General features: G+C 38.6%; 1 protein-coding gene across 1 annotated transcript in view; it reads right to left on the bottom strand.

Annotated features, from left to right (window-relative positions):
- Positions 1 to 23,103, bottom strand: part of LOC140238299 (uncharacterized) — a 61,527-nt gene that overhangs the window by 28,114 nt on the left and 10,310 nt on the right. The window contains exon 3 of the mRNA XM_072318235.1: positions 14,473 to 14,635. Within this exon, the coding sequence (XP_072174336.1) occupies positions 14,473 to 14,635 (163 nt within the window). The remainder of the gene's footprint in view (positions 1 to 14,472; positions 14,636 to 23,103) is intronic.

Below are 23,103 nucleotides of genomic sequence, written 5' to 3'. Positions count from 1 at the left end.
AATGCATGCAAATGAAATAAAGTTTTAGAGTGAGAAAGGACCAAAATGCGTGAGTCTCACGCTCAATGTGTGAGAGTTGGCAGCCCTGTGGACATAGTTTGTCCAAATTACCCCCACCCAAATAAATCATACAATGCATACTGAATCACTAACCAGTCCATGGTAAGTCCAAGTACCCCCTATCCTACTGGCAGGGATTCAAGTCCACAACCACTCAAACCTGACTGAGAATCAGTCACTTCCCTTTTCACACTTTGTTCTCCAGCTAAGCTGTAACACATTTGAGGACAGACCTTTATACTTTGGGCAAATTAGTTTTTAAATGCTCAGCTATACCTGGGTGTTCCCCTCACTCTTTCTTTTCCGTCTTTCTTCAAAAGTGTTTCTATGTTTGCATAAAACTTATTTCAAATTTCTTGTTTGGTGAGTTCCTGTTATCATTCCTTGAAAAACAGAATCATGTCCATATATAATATCATTCAATCTCCTCTGATCAAAACATCAAGATAATTTCATGCACAGTGTGTTTATAAGGAATTCATGCATAATGCACACCACAGTACAATGTGTACATGATGCACTGTGTATGTGCAATGTGCATTCACACACTTGACAGAAGTAGGTATTTGGTGACTACCAGTACTAAAACCTACATTGGAGAAGTACATGTAGATCAAATGAGCAAATTATATCCAAACTATCAAGGAAAAAAAAAAAAAAGCCTTCTTGCAGTTATGACTTTCCTTGAACTACTGTAGGTTTAATTAGATGAATGGCTATAGTATGCATTTTCTATGAGGGCATGTACCCAGCACTTGGGGATTTCAGGATTTTTACTTGACTTCTGACCATTTTATGAGTTATGCATTGAGTAATTTTCAAGGTATGGAGAAAAAGTGTAATTTCAGTATTAGATACAGTCTTGTAGTAAATTGTTAGCATTTTGACCTGGCCTCTGCACCTGGAAATTGACCTCATGATGCTAAAATTCCCAAGAGAATCACTGTCAGACAAAACATGCATAGATGTACTAAGTTTCATGATGACACCTTGAGCCACTTCGAGATATGGATGAAAAGTGAAATTTAACACTTTCACTTGACCTTTGACCTTCTTGGGTAATACATGTATCACACTATGTTTCAAGAAAAAATCTTGCAGGCATAAATATGAGGGAAAAAGTGAAATTTTCAGGAGTTGACCTTGACATCTGACTCCTGATCATTGACCCAATGACCCTAAAATTCCCTAGATAATCACTGACAGTCAGTACATACATATTTAAGTTCCATGAAGATACCTTGAAACATTTCCAAAATATGGAGAAAAAAGTAAAAACTTTAAAACATTCACTTCACCTTTGACCTCTGACCCAAAACTCTCTCTAGAGAATCTTTTAGTACATTAATACACTAAGTTTGAAGAAAATACCTTCAGGCATTTCATGGATGGGGGGGGGGGGGGGGGAATAGTGCAATTTCGAACATTTGACCTTGACCTTTGACCTTGAGCATGTGCACCCAAAAGTTGATCGATACAACTTCACTCACTCATACATGCTAAGTTTCATTAGGATACCTCCCAACGTTTTTTTAGTTACACTCTCCACAAAATTGATGACGGATGGACGGAAGGACGGAGAACCTGAAAACAATGCCTCAGGTGACACTTCATGATGGAGGCATAAAAAAATAAAAATTTGAAAATCTCTAACATAGGAAAAGTGAGTTGTCTTGTTAGACCACGCATTCCAAAAGATTTTGCACAGCAGAGTGTATACTGTAGTCCCATTATAACAAACTCAGTTATAAAATTCCCATTTCAACTAAGCATAGTATGGCAACTTCTCCTTGTTGAGCGGAAAAAGTCCCTAACCAGCACTTCATTGCTCAATTTTCTTCTGTTTGAAAAAAAAAAAAAAAAAATGACAATATGGCCACTGGAATATCATGGAGTGTGTGTGTGTGTGTGTGTGTGTGTGGTTGCCCTAACAACATATTTGAGCATTACATTTGGGGATTCATCAAAAATCCCCTTGATGCTGCAAAGTCAAACTTGTCTGTGTAATAAGTGCTAATAACATCTTGAGACTGAGAGGCTGAGAGGCTTAAACAGGCCAAGCTTCTTATTTGTGAGACTACAATGCATAATGCATTGAATTGATGACACATTTCTGCTTTGTGTGCACAGGGGGATCTCTCTCCTCTCATTCTAATGTCTTTTCTTCCTGCTATAGCAAACAGGGATACCAACTGTGAAAAACAGCACTGCAGTAGTCTGATGGCTAAAAAGGCCATATTTTGGAGGAGAAAAGTATGTTGACCTTTCCTGAAAAGAGGCATGTGTAGTAATACCATTTGGGGGGGGGGGGGGGAATTATCATGAGACTTTCAAATGGAATTTTGGGCAAAAAATAGTGCAAAATACTGCCAAAAAAAAAAAAAAAGACTGGGCATCTCTGCAAAACGCAGAGATCAGTGGTCAGTTTGAGAGCATAATAATAAATGCTCGCTGAAAGTTAGCAAGCACAATTGAAAGCAACCTTCATTTCACTCTAATCAGTCTAAAATGAATGGAAATCACATTGTCCTGTTGCAGAAGAAGAAATTAAAATTCACATTTCAATACATGACACTAAAACTCTTCAATTGTATGTGTGATACTGTATATGTGCTGCTGCTATTTATTGTGTACAAGATCAAAACATGTGTAGGCCTACATTGTGTATTTCAGTTTTGTTCTGTTTTTTTTTTTTTTTCAAATTTCGCATGTTGACTGATATTTGCGAAACCAACAACTTACTAAAACACTGCCACCATAAACTTTAAATGTGTAGTAAGCATTAAAGGAGGGAAGTCATTAATTTTTCTCCTGAAAAAGGGTAAATATTTAACTTCTCATTCTGTTTCTGCGATTCTTGATAGCAAATCTGAAACAAAATTGTTGTTTTAAGTCCCACTTCATCCTAAAATGTTATACAATTGTGAATTAACAGTTATGTATGCAAAACACACAGTACTAACAGAATGTGTACAAAAAGGGATTTCCTCATAAGAGGTGTTAAAATGTATCACTTGTATGAAAAAAAAAATGAAGAATTTGCTTGTCTAAAACTCAGAAAACTAAAGTAGTTTGTAAACATTCAATTACACTTCATCTATAAGTTTGAATACTGTAATACTGCCATGTACATTCCAGATGATCTGTCATCAGCATGTCTCAGAACAAAGAAAATGAAAATAGCGCAAAGTATGGCTTCCTGCTTGCTACAGATGGTACAAAAGCGTTTGATACAATTGTTTATTTTCTTCTGGAATATTGTCCATATTACTCCTTTCCAGAAGAAAAAGCCTTTCTGTCATTATACGGTACTTACTAACAAGATTTAGAATGATCAGCAAACTTTGAGCGATCCTCATAAACTCCGCATTGTGTGAAAATACCCCTAAATGCAATCATAATGATACCTGATTTTCCTTGTGAGTGCACTTTAAAGGCAACGCTGAAAGATTATGTTGATGAAAGACTTCCTCTGTTCTAATTATGTGCAAATTGAAGGGAAAGCTGTTTACCCATGCCATGAACGTGATATAGAAAGAAAAAAAAAATGTCCCAAACTTTTAAAAATCAAAATATACAGGTTTATCATATGATGACATAAATGGTACCCTGGGGTACCAGAAAAAAATCGGCCATTTTGTTGAATTATTTTTTTTTTTTTTTAGGGCTGTACCCTGGGTTACCAAAAAGTGGGAAATTAATTTTTTTGTGTGTGATTAATTCTTCAACATTCAATTATGGCCATTGTTCTTGTAAAAAAAAACCTCTTCATCCTGTAGTTTTCTCAATTAATCCCTTGTTAACGTACAACTACTATGAGTAACTATTTTACAGTGTATCACTGATATTGTTTCATGCTGTTATGATACTTGTACACCCTGTATTATTATTTATATTGATTCCCCATGAAATAGCTATCTTGTGTACTGATGCTATCTATGTTCAACAGTCATAATAATTTCATGTATATTGGAGAAATTCTCTCTGGAAATTTTCCTTCTTTTCCGGCCCTTTCCTTTCAGTGCGGCATAGCCCCCATCACCTGCTGGCATTTTTGCAGCTTGATCCTAATTGCGAAAGGATATTTTGTTCGGCACAAAGTGCACAAAGCTTACAAAATTACGGGATCGAAACTACGTCTACGAGATCGTAACTTTGGCACAGCTAGCGGGCTATTATAATAGTGCGTGTAGTCAGTGCATGAAGCGCTATACTGAGTATCGCACCGTACCACGGGTCAGTACAGTGCGCATACGTAACGCAGTAAGTCTGCGGTTGTACTCGAGTGAACGTGAGATGGCGCTACACAACGTGGTACCCCGGGTTACTACGATACCCCGGGGTAGCGCGTGGTGCATCATATTCAGAGAATGAATTGTTTTCAAGTCGTGATGCTCTACGTGTACATTGAGTGCACAGGTTGACTTTACAAATTACCTCCATACATGTAAATATGATTGTTTTCCCCCCTTTCATTACAACTAGCATTAAGGACTCAAACTTAAGAAATTTTTATCAAAAAGGTAAAGCCAAATACAATATACAGTAAGAATATGTGATGTATAGACCAGAACTCTTGTTCATTCTCAGACCATATTATGTGGGTGCAGAAAAATCGTGTGTCAGTGAAAGTTATAAATAAAAGATTCAACATTGATGAAACTGTTTGGGACTTTTTTGTTTTTGTTTGTTCAACCATTTAACTCAAAGATGTGGCTTTTCCAAACAGTGTACTCTTGGACACTCAGACACCAAAAGAAGACCATATTTTGGATAGAGAAAGCAGACATTTAAAGTAACAAGGACTACTTGCAAAATACAAGTGAAATACAGTTGTACAAAACAAATTTGTACCTACAGGCTGTAAAGGCCCTACCTGTACATATTGGAAGAATGCTAGAGACTAGAGTCACTCGTGTCTTTCCTTATCTGCTGTCTTCCTGCAATCTGCCCTTAAAGGTACTGTGGTATGCTACATACACTGTACATTTTTCTCTATGCATACAGTATAAGGCTGTTGATCACAAACACTTTCATCTTTTCTGCAAACCATAAACATTTGGATATCCCCTACAGGAAACCACAGCCTACTAGTCCATCGCATTGCATACTCTGTTCTGCAGATTTGCATCTGGTCCAACACTGACACAGCCACAGACGGTGAACTGCACAGTATACCCATCTACAGAGCACCCATTATTGCAAATGCGCTGCTCACTGACAAACTGCAGTGTTGTGTTGTTGCCTCCACCCATGACCCACAGCGTGGACTGCACAGTTGACCGTGCTGCATAATTGTCCAGCCACAGGCATAGTGTGCCCGTCGCCTCTGAAGTGATAATTCAGCGAAATGCACTTTAAGAAATAATGCAGGCCACCATCATACCCACCACTTTTGTGACCTACATGTACATCCCGCCTACACACTTGTATGCATAATCTGACCCCATTTCAGCCAAAAGCTGTATTACAGCATTGAAGTGATCTACAGCCCTATTCTTCATTGCAGAGACCGTTCATACACTTACTTAGAACACTTCTGTGGCTCTGAAAATCTATCTACTCATATCATTCACATAAGGTTGGCATACAGCAATTATGAATCGGATCTCCAACAAAACCAAACATAGCACTACAATTATACAAAATATTTGCTCATCCATTCTGGCCTGGTATATTGAGTAATGCATACTGGTACAGCAGTGAAAAAAAAAAAATTAGATACTACAGCACAAAATGTGTATAATTGCCAATGGACTCTTTCTACTCAAGGTTTTTGAGAAGATCAATCATTATAAAATACAAAATTTGTACAAGTACAGTACATAATACAAATACACCATATACACATACACATACAATGTAGGTGATTTATTATAAAGACATATAAACTGAATATTCAGTGTAACATAATACATGTATATACTCAACTGTACATAAATACAAAAATATATGTAAAACAAAATTCCACCAATAAAATGATGTACAACCGGTATCGCCATGCATAAAAAATGCTTGTGAATAACATCAATCTGTGTCAGGCTTTAGCTCAGACAAAAAGCGAGCTATACACTTAATGTATACCAAACAAAGAACCTATCTCCATCCCCATATGATTCCTATGTGGGACACAACGTTGCCTTTTGACCATCTTGCCCCTGTCAAATCTCATCTCTGTTCATTGTCTTTGCCAAAATACCAAACTTACACAATAGTGACAGCAAGGGGCCTTCCCATTCCCACTTACACCACTTTGCTTCAAGACAGGACCTTTCTACAGTTGCTTGCATGAATAATTCAAGTCAAGAAATAAAAGTTCATTCAATTTTATCAAGTGCATGGGGTGACCTTTCGAATGAATATCCATTGGCCTAATTTTTTTTTTTTTTTGACAACCATTGCCCTTGTCACATCTTAAAGTAGAGGTCAGAGATTCAGCATTATATCCTTTTATTTTTTCAATTCAGAATTGAACTGGAGCAATTTAGAGCCTACAGGGTACAGATGACTGGGACTCTTACTACAGGTCTGTATACAATGCAATACAAGGCCATTCATAGATATCTACCCTTTGATGGACTTCAGTGATCTTGGACAGTGATCACTGGTTTCTAGTGTACCTTAACCCTCGCCTGCACCCAGGAAATGATTTCCCACTTCATTTACTTGTATGCTATCAATCACAACAAATAACATGGTTTTCAGATCTACCTGCTACTGTAAATAATGCAAAAAACATACAAACATAGCTACATTTCTTTGACTGTTGACTGTAACATTTGTGGCATTGGACGTAGTGGAGAACTTGGTCCCCGTTTACAGTGAGTGAAAGGGCCGGGCTTGGCCGTGGCCGAGCCAGGCCTTCATTTCACTGTAAACGTGCAAAAGGCCAAATGCGGTACCAAGAAAGGCCACACATTTGGCCAAGCTCTGGAGGTAGTCTCGGCCGCGGCCTTTTCTCACTATAAACGCAAACTGGGCCAAATGCGGTACCAAATTGCGACCGGCGCGCTCTCAATAATAGTCGTTTGTTTACAAGCAGAGCGCCACTTATGACAAAATATTGAAAGGTTTGAATTAAAAGCCCGCGCCGAGCCCGGCACTGTAAACGGACAAAATTGCAGGGCTGAGTACCGCAATTAAGGCTGGGCAAGCCTGGCCCTGCACTGTAAACGGGGTCTTGGAGCATGCGCAGTTCTTTAAAATGACGTCATTACGTCTGCATCCATATCCAGGATGTGAAATCGAAAAGTCCCTATTATCAAAACCAGTTGACCTGTCCAGTATGTGTACCATCCTGTAGATTGCACCGTGAACTGGTACAGAAAGATTACAGCTGCCTGAACTATACCATCCCTTTAACCATCACTTGCTGATGACGATAGGGCCATATGATGGCCCTCGAAGTCTGTAAGATGAGACTAAGGATCGCATGGCACCTTACTCCTTCCCTGTAGAATACTGGCATCCTCTCCCTGCTTGCCTCACCACTGATATCACCTACCGCATCAAGGAAAAGCAGCGACAAACCCAGGGCACTGGCAAAATTTGGTGACCCCAATACAAAATTGAATTTCCACAACTGCAAAGGCATGGAAGTGGAATTGGGGGGGGGGGGGGAGAGATATGCAGTATAGTAAAAAGGGTTAAATGGATGGCAGTTTACAAAATAGCTCACAAAATCCAGAGTGGCCCCAAACGGGAAGCTTGCATGGGAAAGGACTCTCCAGGTTTCCAGTTTGGGGGGGGGGGGGGGGGGGGAGGGAACTGCGCTGCATTTGTACATGGCCAAACATATACACTTTGTATCGTTTACTTTTTAGTTAAAGGGAAGGTAAACCCAAAGAGCAATGTGGATTGAGTGAAAGCAGCAACATTAGTAGAACACATCAGTGAAAGTTTGAGGAAAATCGAACAATCGATGCAAAAGTTATGAATTTTTAAAATTTTGGTGTTGGAACCGTTGGATGAGGAGACTACTAGAGGATATGACGTATGAGTGGACAACAATAAAAGAAAATATAAAGGAAATTCAACAAAAATTCACTTTTCTAGAATTATGAAAGAGCAATGGACCTACCTCTTTCAGAAAGCAGGGGGAATAAGTGCTACCCTTAACATATGTCAATATCAAGTTGATGGAATTTGTAATTTTCATGAAAAATGGATTTTTGTAGAATTTTCTTTATGTTTTCTTGGTATTGTTGTCCACTCATACGTCATAACCTCTAGTAGTCTCCTCATCCAGCCGTTCCATCACCAAAACTTCAAAAATTCATAACTTTTGCATCGATTGTCCGATTTTCTTCAAACTTTCACTGATGTGTTCTACTAATGTTGCTGCTTTCACTCAATCCACATTGCTCTTTGGGGTTTATCTTCCCTTTAACAGCGTGTCAGTGTTTACACACATACGGTGTATACATGCAAACAGATAATACAAGCATGTATACACTGCACATGTACCATACAAACTTGCACATCAACTGCATTGACAATAATATGCGACGATTCATTGCATTAGGCCTACATACATGTATGTACCTCCCTAGGATTGAGAGGCACAGTTACTTCAACTACATACATGAAGTACATACTCGTACGTACCCTCCACTCTCGTGATTATAATTTATAGTCTTTTAAATAAACATTCTGAACTTTCTATTTATACAGTGTAGCCGATTATCCACTTCTCATTTTGCATTACAAGAACATCTACCACACAAACTAGTACACCCACGTATGTACATGAAAGCCCATAATATAACGTTCTACAGCATGTCTGCAAACCTCACAAAGTTCCACTCAGATCTCATGCTGTACGGTTGCCAGTGGTAAATATGATGTGTCATATGGGCAGAAAAAAAGAAAGACAATGAAAATAAAACAAACAGAAACAGTGGTATCTTGATGATAAAGTACTGACAAAAATCATGAGACAATTTTTATAAACTTATGGTTGTATCAGTCCCACTGCAGACCCACACAATGACCCCGTTTACAGTGCGGGGCCGGGTTCGGCCGCGTTTCGGCCGTGGCCGAGCCTCGCAATTTTGTCCATTTACACTGCTGGGCTCAGCCACGCTTTTAATTCAAACCTTTCAATATTTTGTCGTAGTGGCGCTCTGCTTGTAAACAAATGCAATCTGGTATAGTCTGGTTTTCAGACCCTTTGCCAACTGGATTCCGTGGCGACGAAGTTGCTGTTCGGGCAAAGGCCTTTGCCGAAGGAAAAATCCTTTGCAGGACAAAACCACCTTAAACTATACTAGTTTTTGACGTTGAGGGGGTTAATATCGTGAATAGGAAAATAGTACAGGCAGAGGGTCTGGAAGCCAGACTAAAATTGGCCGCGCATTTGGCCCAGTTTGCGTTTACACCAAGAAGAGGCAGAGCTTGGCCGCGGCTTGGCCGCGGCCGAGACCACCTCCAGAGTGTGGCCAAATGTGCGGCCAATTTTGGCCTCGCATTTGGCCTTTTGCACGTTTACACTGAAATGAAGGAGGGCTCGGCCGCGGCCGAGCCTTGCACTGTAAACGGGGTCCAACAATTACTATACTCAAGAAAAAAAAATATATCAATAAACATGTAGAACTATAATTTGTGCAATGTAGACAGAATTTAAAACACCTGTGACTTGCTCTTTGATAAAAAGTCACATTAAGAAAATCAAATATTCAGTGATTTTTCTTCTTTTGTGCAGTCACATCATGCAATGTTGAGGCAATGAATACCTATACTTCAAGGCAGCTGCCTTGGCCAGAAGTTAAGCTCTGCATTGCTGAACACACAAATCTAATTCTTATCGATCCTTGCAAGTCCAATGGAGCAAGAAAAAAAAAAGAACACTTGGCAAAGAAACGCACTGAAGACCATGTTTGTATGCCACTACTTACATACTGTACTGACACAAACATGAGTACAACATACATACGTAGTAGGTAAAACTAGGTGTTTGTGTGGTTTTTTTCATATATTTATCAAATCTATTGTCAAACTTTGGTCCTCAAGCTTTTGCCTTGTCATGACTGAACTAGCATATTATCTACAATAGTATACATGCAAAAAGATTGTGTGGAACATACATTAACCTATTGTTTGTAACAACATAGAGCACATTATATATACAAATTCTTGAAAATGCAACTGCTTTCCAAAATGGAAACCTTCAGTGCCAGAATTTATCGAAACTGGCTAAAAAAAAAAAAGAGGGAAAAAAGAAAGAAATAAGAATACAAATCAGATTTAGCGGTCACAACTGCTATTCTCTGGTTTACCATAGCAGCACTGCTTCTCCATGAATAAGTCTACAGAGTCTGGCTTAGGAGAAGTTCCAAGACATGTCCTTGTCTGTGTTTGGTATTAATCTATCACTACAGGAGGGACTGCAGACTTCCTGGAAGAAAGAAATATTATTCTGGGAAGCCTCAAAAATCATTTTCCCCCTTAAAGACCCAATAGCATGGTGATTCATGCAATGGCAAGACTGGTCCGACTTATTGAGAATCCCTATAACGAACTGTGTGTCGCTCGATCACTGAGCTTTCTCTCGGGTACACTTGTACACACAGCTGATGAATCTCAATTGGAGGCGAATGTTGCCGATGAGCGTACGCTTTGATGCACATTATATAGATGTATGTAGGCCTATATGTGCATCATTTACTCACAGACAAGCAGGCTGCATTAGCTGCAGTTTTTTATTTGAAAGTAACCTCGAGGGCAGCAAATAAAGATCAATTCAATGGAGCAAACCTTCTCTCCCCATGCTACTGGGTCTTTAAATCTCCCCAAATCTCAATAGAGAAATATGGCACATCTCCCTACTTCTACCTAAAAAACAAACAAACAAACAAACAACAAAACAACAACAAAGACAAAAACATACAAAAATCTTTTAATTTAGTTCAAATTGACTAAGATATGATCGAAATGCAGCATTCAATTCAAGAGAAACAGTGAACAGAAAGAAATAAAACTAAAAAAGACTACATGAAAAACTTCTTGCAACTTTTACGGGATTCTACGCCACACAAGAAGAGGTCTAATAGAACAGCAATATCCATGAATAAACGACTACTGGTAGTATATGAAGAAAACATTATAGTTTGTGGCTCAAATGTTAGAAGCAATCCCTCTACAATGATCATAGACAATGCAGCAAGGATCAGGATGCCCACAAATTGTAGGAAGCTATTAACCATTGTGCAGAACTAGTATCAATGGTTCATACCAATTCCCAGCTGGTCAGACAAATCTAGGTATAAGTATCTACATGTAGTTAAGTATTATTAAGTAGCTTAGCATTAAAGTTTGACTTTCATCAGTTACCCTTATTACAGGTTTCATTTGGAAATGAGCAAGAAAGAGTCTACGACCAATGTGTGCATTCTCTATTCAATATTCTACGTTGCATGTACCTCGGTAATGAAATTGTGATTTATTTAATAAAGCTTGCTCAGTATGAGCTTTCCAGCCAACAGGCACTGTTTACAGTGCAGGTCCAACACAAGCCATCCACATACTGCTGGCAAGATTCAAGGTGAAATAGCACTAAAAAACAGCCTGAGGTTATGGCTTCATGGAAGATGGAGAGTCATGCTTGCATGGATATCGGAGGCATATCTAAAGCATCACCATTTTAATACTTAAAAGAATATTTATTTTCTTTCACAGCATGCAATGAAATGACTTGAAAACAGTTGTGTGGTAGACTTAAAAAAAAAACAATTTATGTCTTTTACTGTACATTGGTTTCCATAACACTACACAGTTGCATAACAAAAATAGATTCAATCAGAAATCACAGTGTGATAATACAGTAAAAAAAAAAAAAAAAAAAAAAAAAAAAGGGGGGGGGGGGGGGGGTTGTCACACACCCTTGGTTTGCAAAGCAGATGATCTCTGAAATAGAAACAGCACCTAAACACCCCGGGCAATCTTCAACCCTTCAAAAGCAATCATTTCCTTCTGCATTTTAAAAATAGGGATCACACGCAAAATCATGGAGCCGACAATGCAAACCCAGAAAGCAACAACATACACAAAAAGAGGGGGGGGGGGAGGGGAGGGGCTTGCAACTTTACACCGTACAAGTCATACATGGCTGTGAGTGATTTGGAACATGGTAACACACAGGGAATTTGCATTGGTACCATAAAAGTAAGAGGTACACTGACCATAATGCACTTTGCATAAATATTTTGTAAATACTCCCATGGATCACTGCCCTTCAGTGTCACAAACTCACTTTGAAACTGGATCACACTTTGATTTACTAGAATACATGTATTAACCTGGCCGTAAAAATGTAATCTTTATTCAGAAAACTTGAATTTTCTTTTAATATACATTGTACTTGCACCACATTGTGCCAGCTTCAAGTTCTCATTGACTGGGTGCAATGACAATCAACTGTATCAGGTACTGTATGCAGTTTTGCCCACAGATAGTCCTGACCCGTGTATTAATAAAAATGGTACAGGTGTACCTATGATTGATCAGGGCATACAGTATACTGCACAACTGCTGTCAAGGGTGAGTGTTGCACAAAATAAATGCACAACCTAGAGTACTGGGTTCGATTCCCCGAGTCTCACTGCCCATGAGTAATGTTGTGTGTAAGCATTCCGTCCCCTCTAGTAAGAGGCAAATACTCTCTGTCCCTCGGATAGGACATTAAATGGAGGTCACGTGTGTGTGTTAGCCACGACATATGCACGTAAAAGAGCCACTTCATTCATTCATCACAAAGAGCCGGATGCCAACCCCGTGAAGTGGTCCCCATACCCACCCTCACAAGAAAACGGGCGAATGATGCCGACCCCTCGTGGTTCGCCCCAGGTGACTAGCAATAGTCGGCAAACGGTATCAACCAGGAACACTGTCACACGCTTGAATGAATGAATGAATGAATGCACAAACTTGACCTATACAAATACTTCAACTAGCTGAAATACACAGACATATTTGAAGATCATACAGGATTTGTAGTGCAGTCACCATTCTAAACACAGGCGTAGAATTAATTTTGGAATCATTATAAGCAGGGTAGCAATAGAGTAGGGGCCACACTGATACATGCCAATTAGACCTGACTTTTTCCAGCAAATTAACCGACTCACTGTAATTGAATTTAAAAAAAAGACCAAAAAAAAAAAAAAAAATGAAATCCTGGTCATAATATATATGTAAAATCACTATGCTTGGCAACCTAATGCAAACCCTCATATCTTGCCCCCACTCATAGCCACTTGAAGAGAGATAATACTCTCAGCGACTGGGTGACGATTTTCATATCTCTAAAGTGTACTCTAAAGCTTTGTGTACTTTTCAATGGACATCACACAGTGGCTTTTCAGATACAAAGAAAAAGACTTTAAAAGCACTGGAGTCAGACAAAATCAGGACACATTTGTGAAAGCCTGAACATGGTTACTCTACCTTTACAGGTTAGAGCTTTGTTTTTATTGCCCCATTGCAATATTGTAGATGTTGACTATTCAGATGCATGTTTTTCCAGAAATTTACTAATCAGAACATCTACTGTGGAGGGAAAGAAAGTACCGTATATTCTAGAAATTCTGGTTATCTTCAGGTGGCATTTTGGAAAAATTGAGAAGTTCAATATAATCTGGGGCAATACAGAAATTCTGAGTAATCCTGAGGATTTACTCTTAATAATTCACACAAATCAAAAATATCTTTCATTTTTGCTTCTTCTTCTCCCCCCCCCCCCTTTTTTTTTCAAGAACAAGCAGCTCCTCTGGTATTCCAACAATCAAGGCTATTTCTTATGTCATCTTTTTTTACATCATACTACAATATTGTACATGTCCTGCTGCCAAAAACACAAAACATATTGTTTTATTTCATACCAACAATCAAGCACTTGCAAAGTAAACATACATTGCAAATATTCAGGATTGCTATTGTATGTAGACATATGACAGAATTTTAAAAATGCCCATCGCAAGTAAGGAAACTCACTCCAAAATCCCCCCCCCCCCCCCAATATTCTGGAAAAGTTTGCTTTGTGATAAAAGATAGGTGTATTCCTCACAGGTATGATGACACATGGATCAAACTATGATGTGTTTCAGATTTTAAATAGCCAAAACACATTCACAAATTTATGTATGTAGTCAGTCAGTATTCTGTAATATTTGTGTTCAGTTGTGATGTGTATTAAATATTTTAAAGTGCAATTTGCCAACACAGGTACTGCAGACTGGAAAGGATATGCGTAGTTCATTTTCATGTCTTCTGCCCAGGAGGGTCTGTAATTTTGTGACACATGCTATTTTGATATCATTGTGATGTGAACAAAGGAGGCTTCATTGGGGGTTCATTTACAAAGACCTGCTAACAAAGTGTAACATTGTACGGGATGGACAATGAATGTGAACATACCAAGTGGTTCCCTGACCAGGTCTTCGGTCTCCACTGGTGATGGGTTGATCAGCTCAGAGCCAGACGGCATGAATTCCATCTCAGACGGCGGCTCACTGTCCACCGTGGAGCACTGGTCAGGAAGATCCGCAGTCGCATGCACTGACTCACAGCCTGTCCTGACCTGAGATAGAGGGCCCAGAGAGAGAGAGAGAGAGAGAGGGCAGGCGGGGTGGGGTGGGGAGAAAGCAGGAAGGACTAGGCTCAGAGCTCAGTATGGGTTTCAATAACAGGTCAGCATACTCATCCTCCCTCTCTTATGGGGTCCTCTTCACAAAGGATAGGAGCTTCATCATGTTTTTACAAAATGAAAGCTCAGATTTAGAAGTTTGGTTGATTACAGGTCCCCAGTAATTACATTAACCTAAATAGCCCTCTTGTTTTCAAGGTCTATGAGGCAGCCGTAATCTGATATATAGATTTGACCATGAAATCATATAAGACAAGTCAAAAATAACTAGCTAGTGGGATCACTGTAGATGCAAAAACAAAACAAAACAAAACAAAAAAACAAAAAAAAAAAAACAGCCATACAGTGTACAAGATTTTAATATCCATGTACCATATAACTATTACAATATTGTACATTGCATGATACAAACTGCAAGTACTCTCCTTTTCCTTTCCTTTTCTGTTTTCTTTTTTTTTTTAGCACTTACGAAACAAAAATATCACTGGAAAGGTTTATGCTTTCATCCTACTATAACTTAAAAAAAGACAACAATATGCTTAATCATATCACAAATTAAAAAAAAAAATCAGAATATAGAGAGCAATCCTCTATCTGCTAAAGCTGACTTACTATCAAAGGAGCAAACTGAAAGAAAGCAGTGGAAGTTAAACTATGAAATCAAAATCATCAAACATGATTTAAGACTACTTCCAACAACGTTGATCACTGTGGCGAATTCTATGTCTCATTGTAAGCCACGAAGCTCAGTAATAGCAGGTGAAATGCCTTGGATTTCTTCACAAGATAAACAATTATCTTTACTCCAGCATCATGATTTAAGAAAGGACAAGAATGTTATCAGTTTCACAATGTTATCAGTTTGAAACAGAGACATTAGTCACATACACAGTGTACAAAGGGGAGAAATGAGGATGGTATCATCTCACAAGTTGTACTACTGAACTGTTCACAAAATCTCCACTCAATTTCCTTGAATACTGAAATAGTAAAAGAATAACAGATATCCTCCTTTGCATTGCATCAAAGCATTGTAGAGTGATAACAAATGCTCTGTGGCAATGATGATGGGGTGTACAAATTGTAATTGTTAAGTTATTGACCAAAAGTTCAATAGATGCATTCTGTTCTCCTGCACGAACCAGCGTAAGGTAATAATATGACCATCACATCAAATCTGCATTCAGCTGGTGAGGTTGTGACCTACAAATGTACAGTGTATTTGATCACTGTCATGTACAAAATTATTGGAAACAAGGCATATAACATTCAAATTCTATATCTTTCTCAAACTGTGTCTGATAGTCATGAAAATTCTATATGTACAGTTCTGTTTCAGTTAAATTTATGAATGTCCAATAAGAACATGGAGAATTTCACTTTAAAACTGGATGTATTAAGTAAACTTGAATGATACAAATGACTATGTTACACTGTTGATTTGGTACATGTAGTTGACAAAAGATTATTAGACTGGCTCGACAAAAAATCATTCAAATACACTGTAGAGTTGGCATTTGAAGGCATGGATTGCCTTCAAGGTGATACATTAAAAATGAAGCTGCCTTATCATACAGCAAATGCATGAGGAACTTGTTACCTTGTACACTGTACATGAGTGAGAATGCTATTCCTCGTGTGAAAAACCTATCTGATATACACATACAAGTGTACAATGTACAATGTACAGTGTACTACAGTGTACAAAAAGAATGTCAGCATGCATTGTAACAGAGGGACTACCAGGTATTCAAATGGCCCCCTTGGAAAACCCAGTTGATGCGAGCTGTTAGTAATGGTGTCTTGCCAAAGAATGCAACCATTCTCAAACTAAGATTGTACATCGTATTTGTGTTTTTCTCTTGCCTTGCGACTTTCTTGAAGACGCAAAATTAAATGCAAGTACTGTACAGTACGCGCAATAGAAAACGCCCGACGAAAGTGCGTCCAAATTTCGTCCCAACGCTTTTAGCGTTATTGATTTCGCCTGGGACGTTTTCAACGCTTTTTGCGTCCAGACTTCATGGACGGATTTTGGACGAATTCAACGAATTCAACGAAATCCCCGAACGCTTTTCCGAAGCTGTGGACGCTTTCAACGCTTTCAATGCTTTCAACGCTTTCAACGCTTTCAACCCTTTGTACGCGCGATCACACACACAGCTAGCTACAGTGTATACAAAGTTAGCTCTAATCGCGAATCGCTAGCTCTTCTTTCGTCGAAGTTCTCTAGGTTTCCCGTCCATTTCTCTCATTTTCTCTCTTTTGCTTCCGTATCATTGTATCCCTTTCTCTTCAGAGTACAATCATACTTCTGAGAGTGTTTTTTTCTCATTTTTATTAAGTGATTACCCTGTTTGCCACAATTTGGGGTGAGTTTTTGTTCGAGTGTTTGTTGAGTTTTTCGATTGAACGATGTGTCGATTATCTTCGTGTGTGCGAGAATATCGTACCCACTCGTTTGTTTCCGTGTAAGTATTTTTTACCGTAAAAGTGTCTTCATCGTTCGTCTTCACGCATCGGGTTTTCACCCTAGTTTTCCTCATCGTAGTTTTCCACATCCATTTTTTTCCGGTGCAAGATACTCTGTGTATTTTCTGCTACGGTAAAATGCCATCGTCGATATTTTTTGTGTATTCATCGTAGTTTTCCACCTCCATTTCATTTTTGTGTGCAAGATGTGTAGCTAGGTCTGCGATGTCTGAATCGTTTACAGATGTGTTTTGTGAGAGTATTAACCACGATGATTTTGAGGATTTTGAGGGTTTCGCTTTGGATGAGATTGACTGGAATGATAGTGATAATGATAATGATTCTACTATCTAGTGGTGTTGATATAAGAGCTCTTATGATGATGCAATTTATTTCGTGTGACCGACCATCATGACGTTGGCGATGACGAGTACGAAACGATGTATGTACAATGTAGGCCTGTATGATCTAAGACGAGAGTGACACTGACGACATGGCCTGGCCCTGGGGGCTGTTTTAGTGTTGTTCGCTCGATCGTGCACTGGAGTGGTCTAGAGACCTGCATTTTATTTTTTCACTTAATTGTATCCTTTTGCTTGTTCACTCTGGTTTACTGCTACCAAAATTTATGTCTCTGAAGAAACTCAACCAGAAGCTAGACAATATGTTTGCATCAGGTCCAAGTCTGTAAATTGCGATGTTCCTACTCCTATTGAACTCGAAATCCCATTTTCTTTGCTCTTTTTTCCACTGATAAATTATTTAGAACTGTACTGCATTTCTGATGAATTGCTTTTGCGTTATATCAAGAGCCTGCTGAGTAGGTGTTTCATTCTATCCTTTCAATTATCTTTCTATCACTTTCTTCTTTTGACCCTGGATGGAAAAAAAAAAAACCTTATCTTGCCATGTAAAGACAGAACACATGCCATCATGAAATATAACATTACGAAAGTAATAAAAGAAATAGGTAAGCGATGAAAATTCTTGTTTGTAAAATCATAAATCAAAGGTGATTTCATATGAACCAGCTCTTTGAAATGTATTTATTTTGCCTATTGATACTTGCTTTGCAAGTATACATTTTCTCTCCCATGGACTTTGTGTCCCCCTTTTTTTATGTGCTTTAATGATTATTATTCTAATTTGTTTTGTCAATATCATCGTTATTACTGTATTAATATTACCATACTTTGATATGGTTAATTGCATTTGTTGATTGACTCTCACTTTCATTTTGTTGCATCCTCTTGGTACTTGTACAGATCCTTTCTAGGGCTTGCTGTTTGCTCATCCCCCCCCCCCCCTTTGCTGTTGCTATTTCACGCTTTACCTTTCTTTATCTCTCTGTTGTTCCTTATCTTGTTTGATGTTGCCTCCATATTCATCCTTTTCCTTCAATGGTTGCCCCCTGGCCCTCACGGCGACCATTACTAACCTTCCCCTGCCTTTTGTCTGTCCATCCTCCTGCTCTAATCCCCCTCCCTTTACCTGTTGGGCTCCTTGCCCATGACTTCCTACCCTCTCCTTTTGTTTTCTTTGTTCTGTGTCCCTTTGCCCTGACTGTTCTTTAATTGTTGTGTGAAGTCGCTTTACATGTGTGTGGTTGCTTTTTCTGCCTATTTGCCATTTTGCTTCTGACGAAGGTTCTGCTATAATCGAAAGCTTAGGTCCCTTTTGACTCTATCCTAAAAACATTCATGTACACTCCCAAAACTTGCTGGGCTAGTAATGAAAACTTCCATTATCTAGCAGGGGAGGGGGAATGCTTTCATTTTCTCAAGAGAGCTTTTGTGTGAGAGAATGAAAAACTTGATTGAGTGTTGCCAAGTTGTTTTCAAACTTCTTCATTTTATTTGATCTTAAGCATAATCACTTTCGTAAGTACATGTACAGTATTACGATTTCTTCTCCCTTGACTGTAATCGGAAAGTTTGCCATAACGACGATCGCTAATGTGTTTGGATGTGCCGATATGCGAAACACGTGGTTCAAAGGAATGCACCATGTGCTACTAACTTACTGCCTTAGAGGTTACTGCTAGTTGAATGGATCGAATGCGCCATAGGCTTAGTTACGGTAAACAGTTTACGTTCGATGCGAATAATTATTACGTCTTTCAGGATCGAGGAATAATACACACAAAACATGCAAACAAACAAATCCACGAACGAGTGTTGATAACCAAAATTCATATGAAAAGTAATAGGCAGTTTTGGTGAGCGTGAAATTTTACTGTCATGATTTTGCTGTTTAATCGGGTGGTGGCTGCATCTCACATAGGACATCTCAGTGAATTTGTCTAGGCATATGAGACCTTTCATAATCTGTGATTGCATTTTTGAGTGATTAATCAATTCCTTTTTACAGCTCGGGAACATATAAATACATTGTACTTAGATCAAGTACGCAATAATCGACTGTTCGATGTATGCGCCTAAAGAAAGGCGAAAGAATCGGAACATCTTTGCAATGATTGCTTTAACTCAACCCACCAGCGAGTTCTTCGATCGATATACTACACCAGTGCGCGCATTCTTTCGTCTGGCACCTGGGGTCTGGCACGCACCTGGTTTTGTGGAAATTTCCACAAAGGGATCCGAGGGTGGGGTTTTTCCAATCCCAAGAGACCGCATTATACACAAGAAGACAATCTCGTCGCTTCTATCATTTTCCATCACTCGTGTTTTCCCCTTATTCTTTGCTAATAATGAACGTTTCGATTGAACTTAACGATGGTTGTTCACACGTGGTTCCTTTTGTTGTGAGGTGTAGGTACAGTATTTTCTTTTTTTATCATTCTTGGGAGGGGAAAGAAGAGTAAAAGAGGGAAAACTTATTTAAATAAACGAAGGGCACGTATAAACGCTCAGCATCCACAGCAAGCCGTCTTTTACATCAGCATCGTTGATTATCATCACCTGCACTATCATCAGGCATCACTCAGATAATGTCCTTTTTTTATAAACATTTAGAAACACGATCACCATCACTCGAGATAAACACGTAGCAGTGGCAGATCCAGAGGGGGCGCATGAGGCGCACGCCCCCTTTATTTATCGTAAAAAAAAAATAGAAGTGAAACCCGGAAGTGGCACCAGAAATATTAGTTGCGCCCCTCCCCCCTCCTGTACAGAATTCCTGGATCCGCCCCTGCCTGTACGAAAATAAATGTCAACAGACAAAGTATCAACAACCTCCCCGACAACTACATAAACATTACCACAGAGCACACCGAAGCGGCTGGCATCAAACACCCTTCGAAATACTGCAGCAAAGCGGGAAATCGCCGTTACGAAAATGCATGTACACAGTGCGAGGCAATTGAAAGAATTACCTTTAGATTAAGAATATGAAGGGAACAAATAAAGTGATATGAAACGAAAGAAATCGTACACCAAACGAGAGGTATAACGACCTCCAATAGGCCCTTAGCCGCAGCATATCAATAAACATGACGTATAAATAAGCACACGGAATATGCGTGTTTCGGATTCCTCCCTTCTATTTCTTTCCTGAACTATTCCCAATGCCCGAATAAAATAATGACTAGTTTGTTACTCTGATTTCTTCGTCTGAGGAAAGGAAGTTCGTTCATCCGAAAACAAAAGGATTGACACTCCGAAGGTTTGCTAATCGGGCAATGCCCCCCCCCCCAAAAAAAAAAAACAACAACAAAAAACAAAAAACAAAACAGCCAACAAAATGCTCGTTAATCAAAATATTGGTTAATAATGTTAAAGACGATAATAATAATAATAATAATAATAATAATAATAATAATAATAATAAGAATAAGAATAAGAATTATAATAATAATAATATAACAATAGACAGAAATAAAACAATATATGGCCCTATAGCAATTACCCGCAGCATGATTACATTTTCGAATCAACAAACATGGATAGGCACAAGGAATATGCGTGTTTCGGATTCGAAATAACGCCGTAACCATCGGAATAGCGCACCCGTTTTCTTTTTCGGAATAATGAACACCACGGAAATCAATAAAATGATTTCAAAATAAGAATCCATCGTAATTCTTGCCTTAAAGATTTTCCTGAACTACGTGTATTCTCAATGCCCGAATAAAATAATGACTAGTTTGTTACTCTGAAAGTGGTGTTGTGAGTTAAGGAAGTTCGTTTATCCGAAAACGAAAGGATTGACATTCCGAAGGTTTGCTAATCGAACAATGGGGAAAAAAATAATAATAGTAATACATTTTATTTTCACACTAGGTACGAACATCTATGGTGTAGGGAATTTGCGTGAGGGAATTTGCGTGTTACGGAACATTTTATCACTTTCGCATCAGCGAACTTTACGTGCAGTGGGTACTTCAAAAATGCCTCCCCCTAAAAAAAAAAAAAAAAAAAAAATGTATATATAATTACACCAACACTTGAGCATAACAACAAACAAGCAAGCAAACAAACAAATAAACAACTTAAGATTTAATCTCATAGCTGCTTTGAATATTTCATGTTCCGTCTGTATACTTCTTTTCAGAATTATCTCTCGCTTCCCGCTTCACAACTAGGAAATAAACGATGTCAAACTATAATAAGAATTAAACTTATTGTCTTGCTCTGAATATAAAATTCATTATTCCAAAAGTTCGTTTATCCGTGAATACAACAGGCTCGATACTACAGTACTCCGAAGGTTTGCTAATCCGACAATAAACGCACCTATCCAATCACAAACATTCGTGCATTTTCGGATTATGAATCATAATTTGACTATCACATTTACGAACATCTATTTTTCGTGTAGGGAAGTCGCGTGTATATCTGAATGTTTCATTTTCGTACTAACGAACCTTATGGGTGCATGGGTACAACGATCATGACCCTCAACCCCCCACCCCCCCCCCCCCAAAAAAAAAAAGAAAGAAAGAAAGAGCCAAGTCAAACTAAGAATCAGTCTGAATTAGTCGCTTTGAAAATTCCACGTACCGTCTGAATTATCTCTCTGTCCAATACAGAAATAAACGATATCAAACTAAGAATTAAACGTATTGTCTTGTTTTGAATATTTTTTTTTTTTTTTTGCTTTTCTAGGGCCCGTTGCATAAAACTTACCATTGAATTTCAAAGGTAACTACCGTCAAAATTAGGCATCACAGCCAATCAGCATCAAGGATTATAAAATTTACCGCTGATTTGAAGACTTACCGCTAGAAAGGAGCGGTAAGTCCAGCGGTAAGGGTTTTATGCAACAGGGCCCTGATTCAATAAAAAAAAAAAAAAACGGGCAATATAACGCGCAATTGCTGAAGAAAGACAAAATATTTAATGACCAAATAACGGCGAACAAATCCTTCTAATTTCTTTTTTCCTCTTTTTGGGGGTTAATTTTCTTTCTATACTCAAATGGATTTTACGTACACGCAATTTTAGTGAAACCATTTTCTTTTTGGTCGGCATTCTACGATAAGGTTCCTGTGGGTTCCTGTGGGTTCACCCTCGCCAAAATTGCGTGATTTCTCTTAAATACTATGAACCCGAATGATCTCTGATTGGTAATTTAGTCTATTTCATGATCAACAGTTGTTTATTTTCTGCTTGTAAAAAACAAAACAAAACACGTGAACTACTACATCGTATAACATCTCTGTTTCGTTCAGCCGAGCGAGCCATGCCATAGCAATGGCGACGCACATACGGCGCACTCGCCTTTCCCATACGTGCACATTCCCTGGTTACATGCAGCCCGCATACCACCATGTGATGTATCAGGTGACTTTCACTAAATGCAGTGAATAATCTGCTAACGGTGCCGTACTTACAGCTAGGGTAAGGGAAACTAAAACTTTTACAAATTGCTTCAATGAAAACGGCATCGATATATGTATACATGTTACCATTTTTAATATCATTATGTGTATCAGGTGAATTCCACGCCTGTCTACTGTTCTCATT

This window comes from Diadema setosum, chromosome 14 (assembly GCF_964275005.1).
Source record: "Diadema setosum chromosome 14, eeDiaSeto1, whole genome shotgun sequence".
NCBI lineage: Eukaryota > Metazoa > Echinodermata > Echinoidea > Diadematoida > Diadematidae > Diadema > Diadema setosum.
Note: the sequence above shows the minus strand (reverse complement) of the source record. Positions and strands in the feature narration are given on the sequence as shown.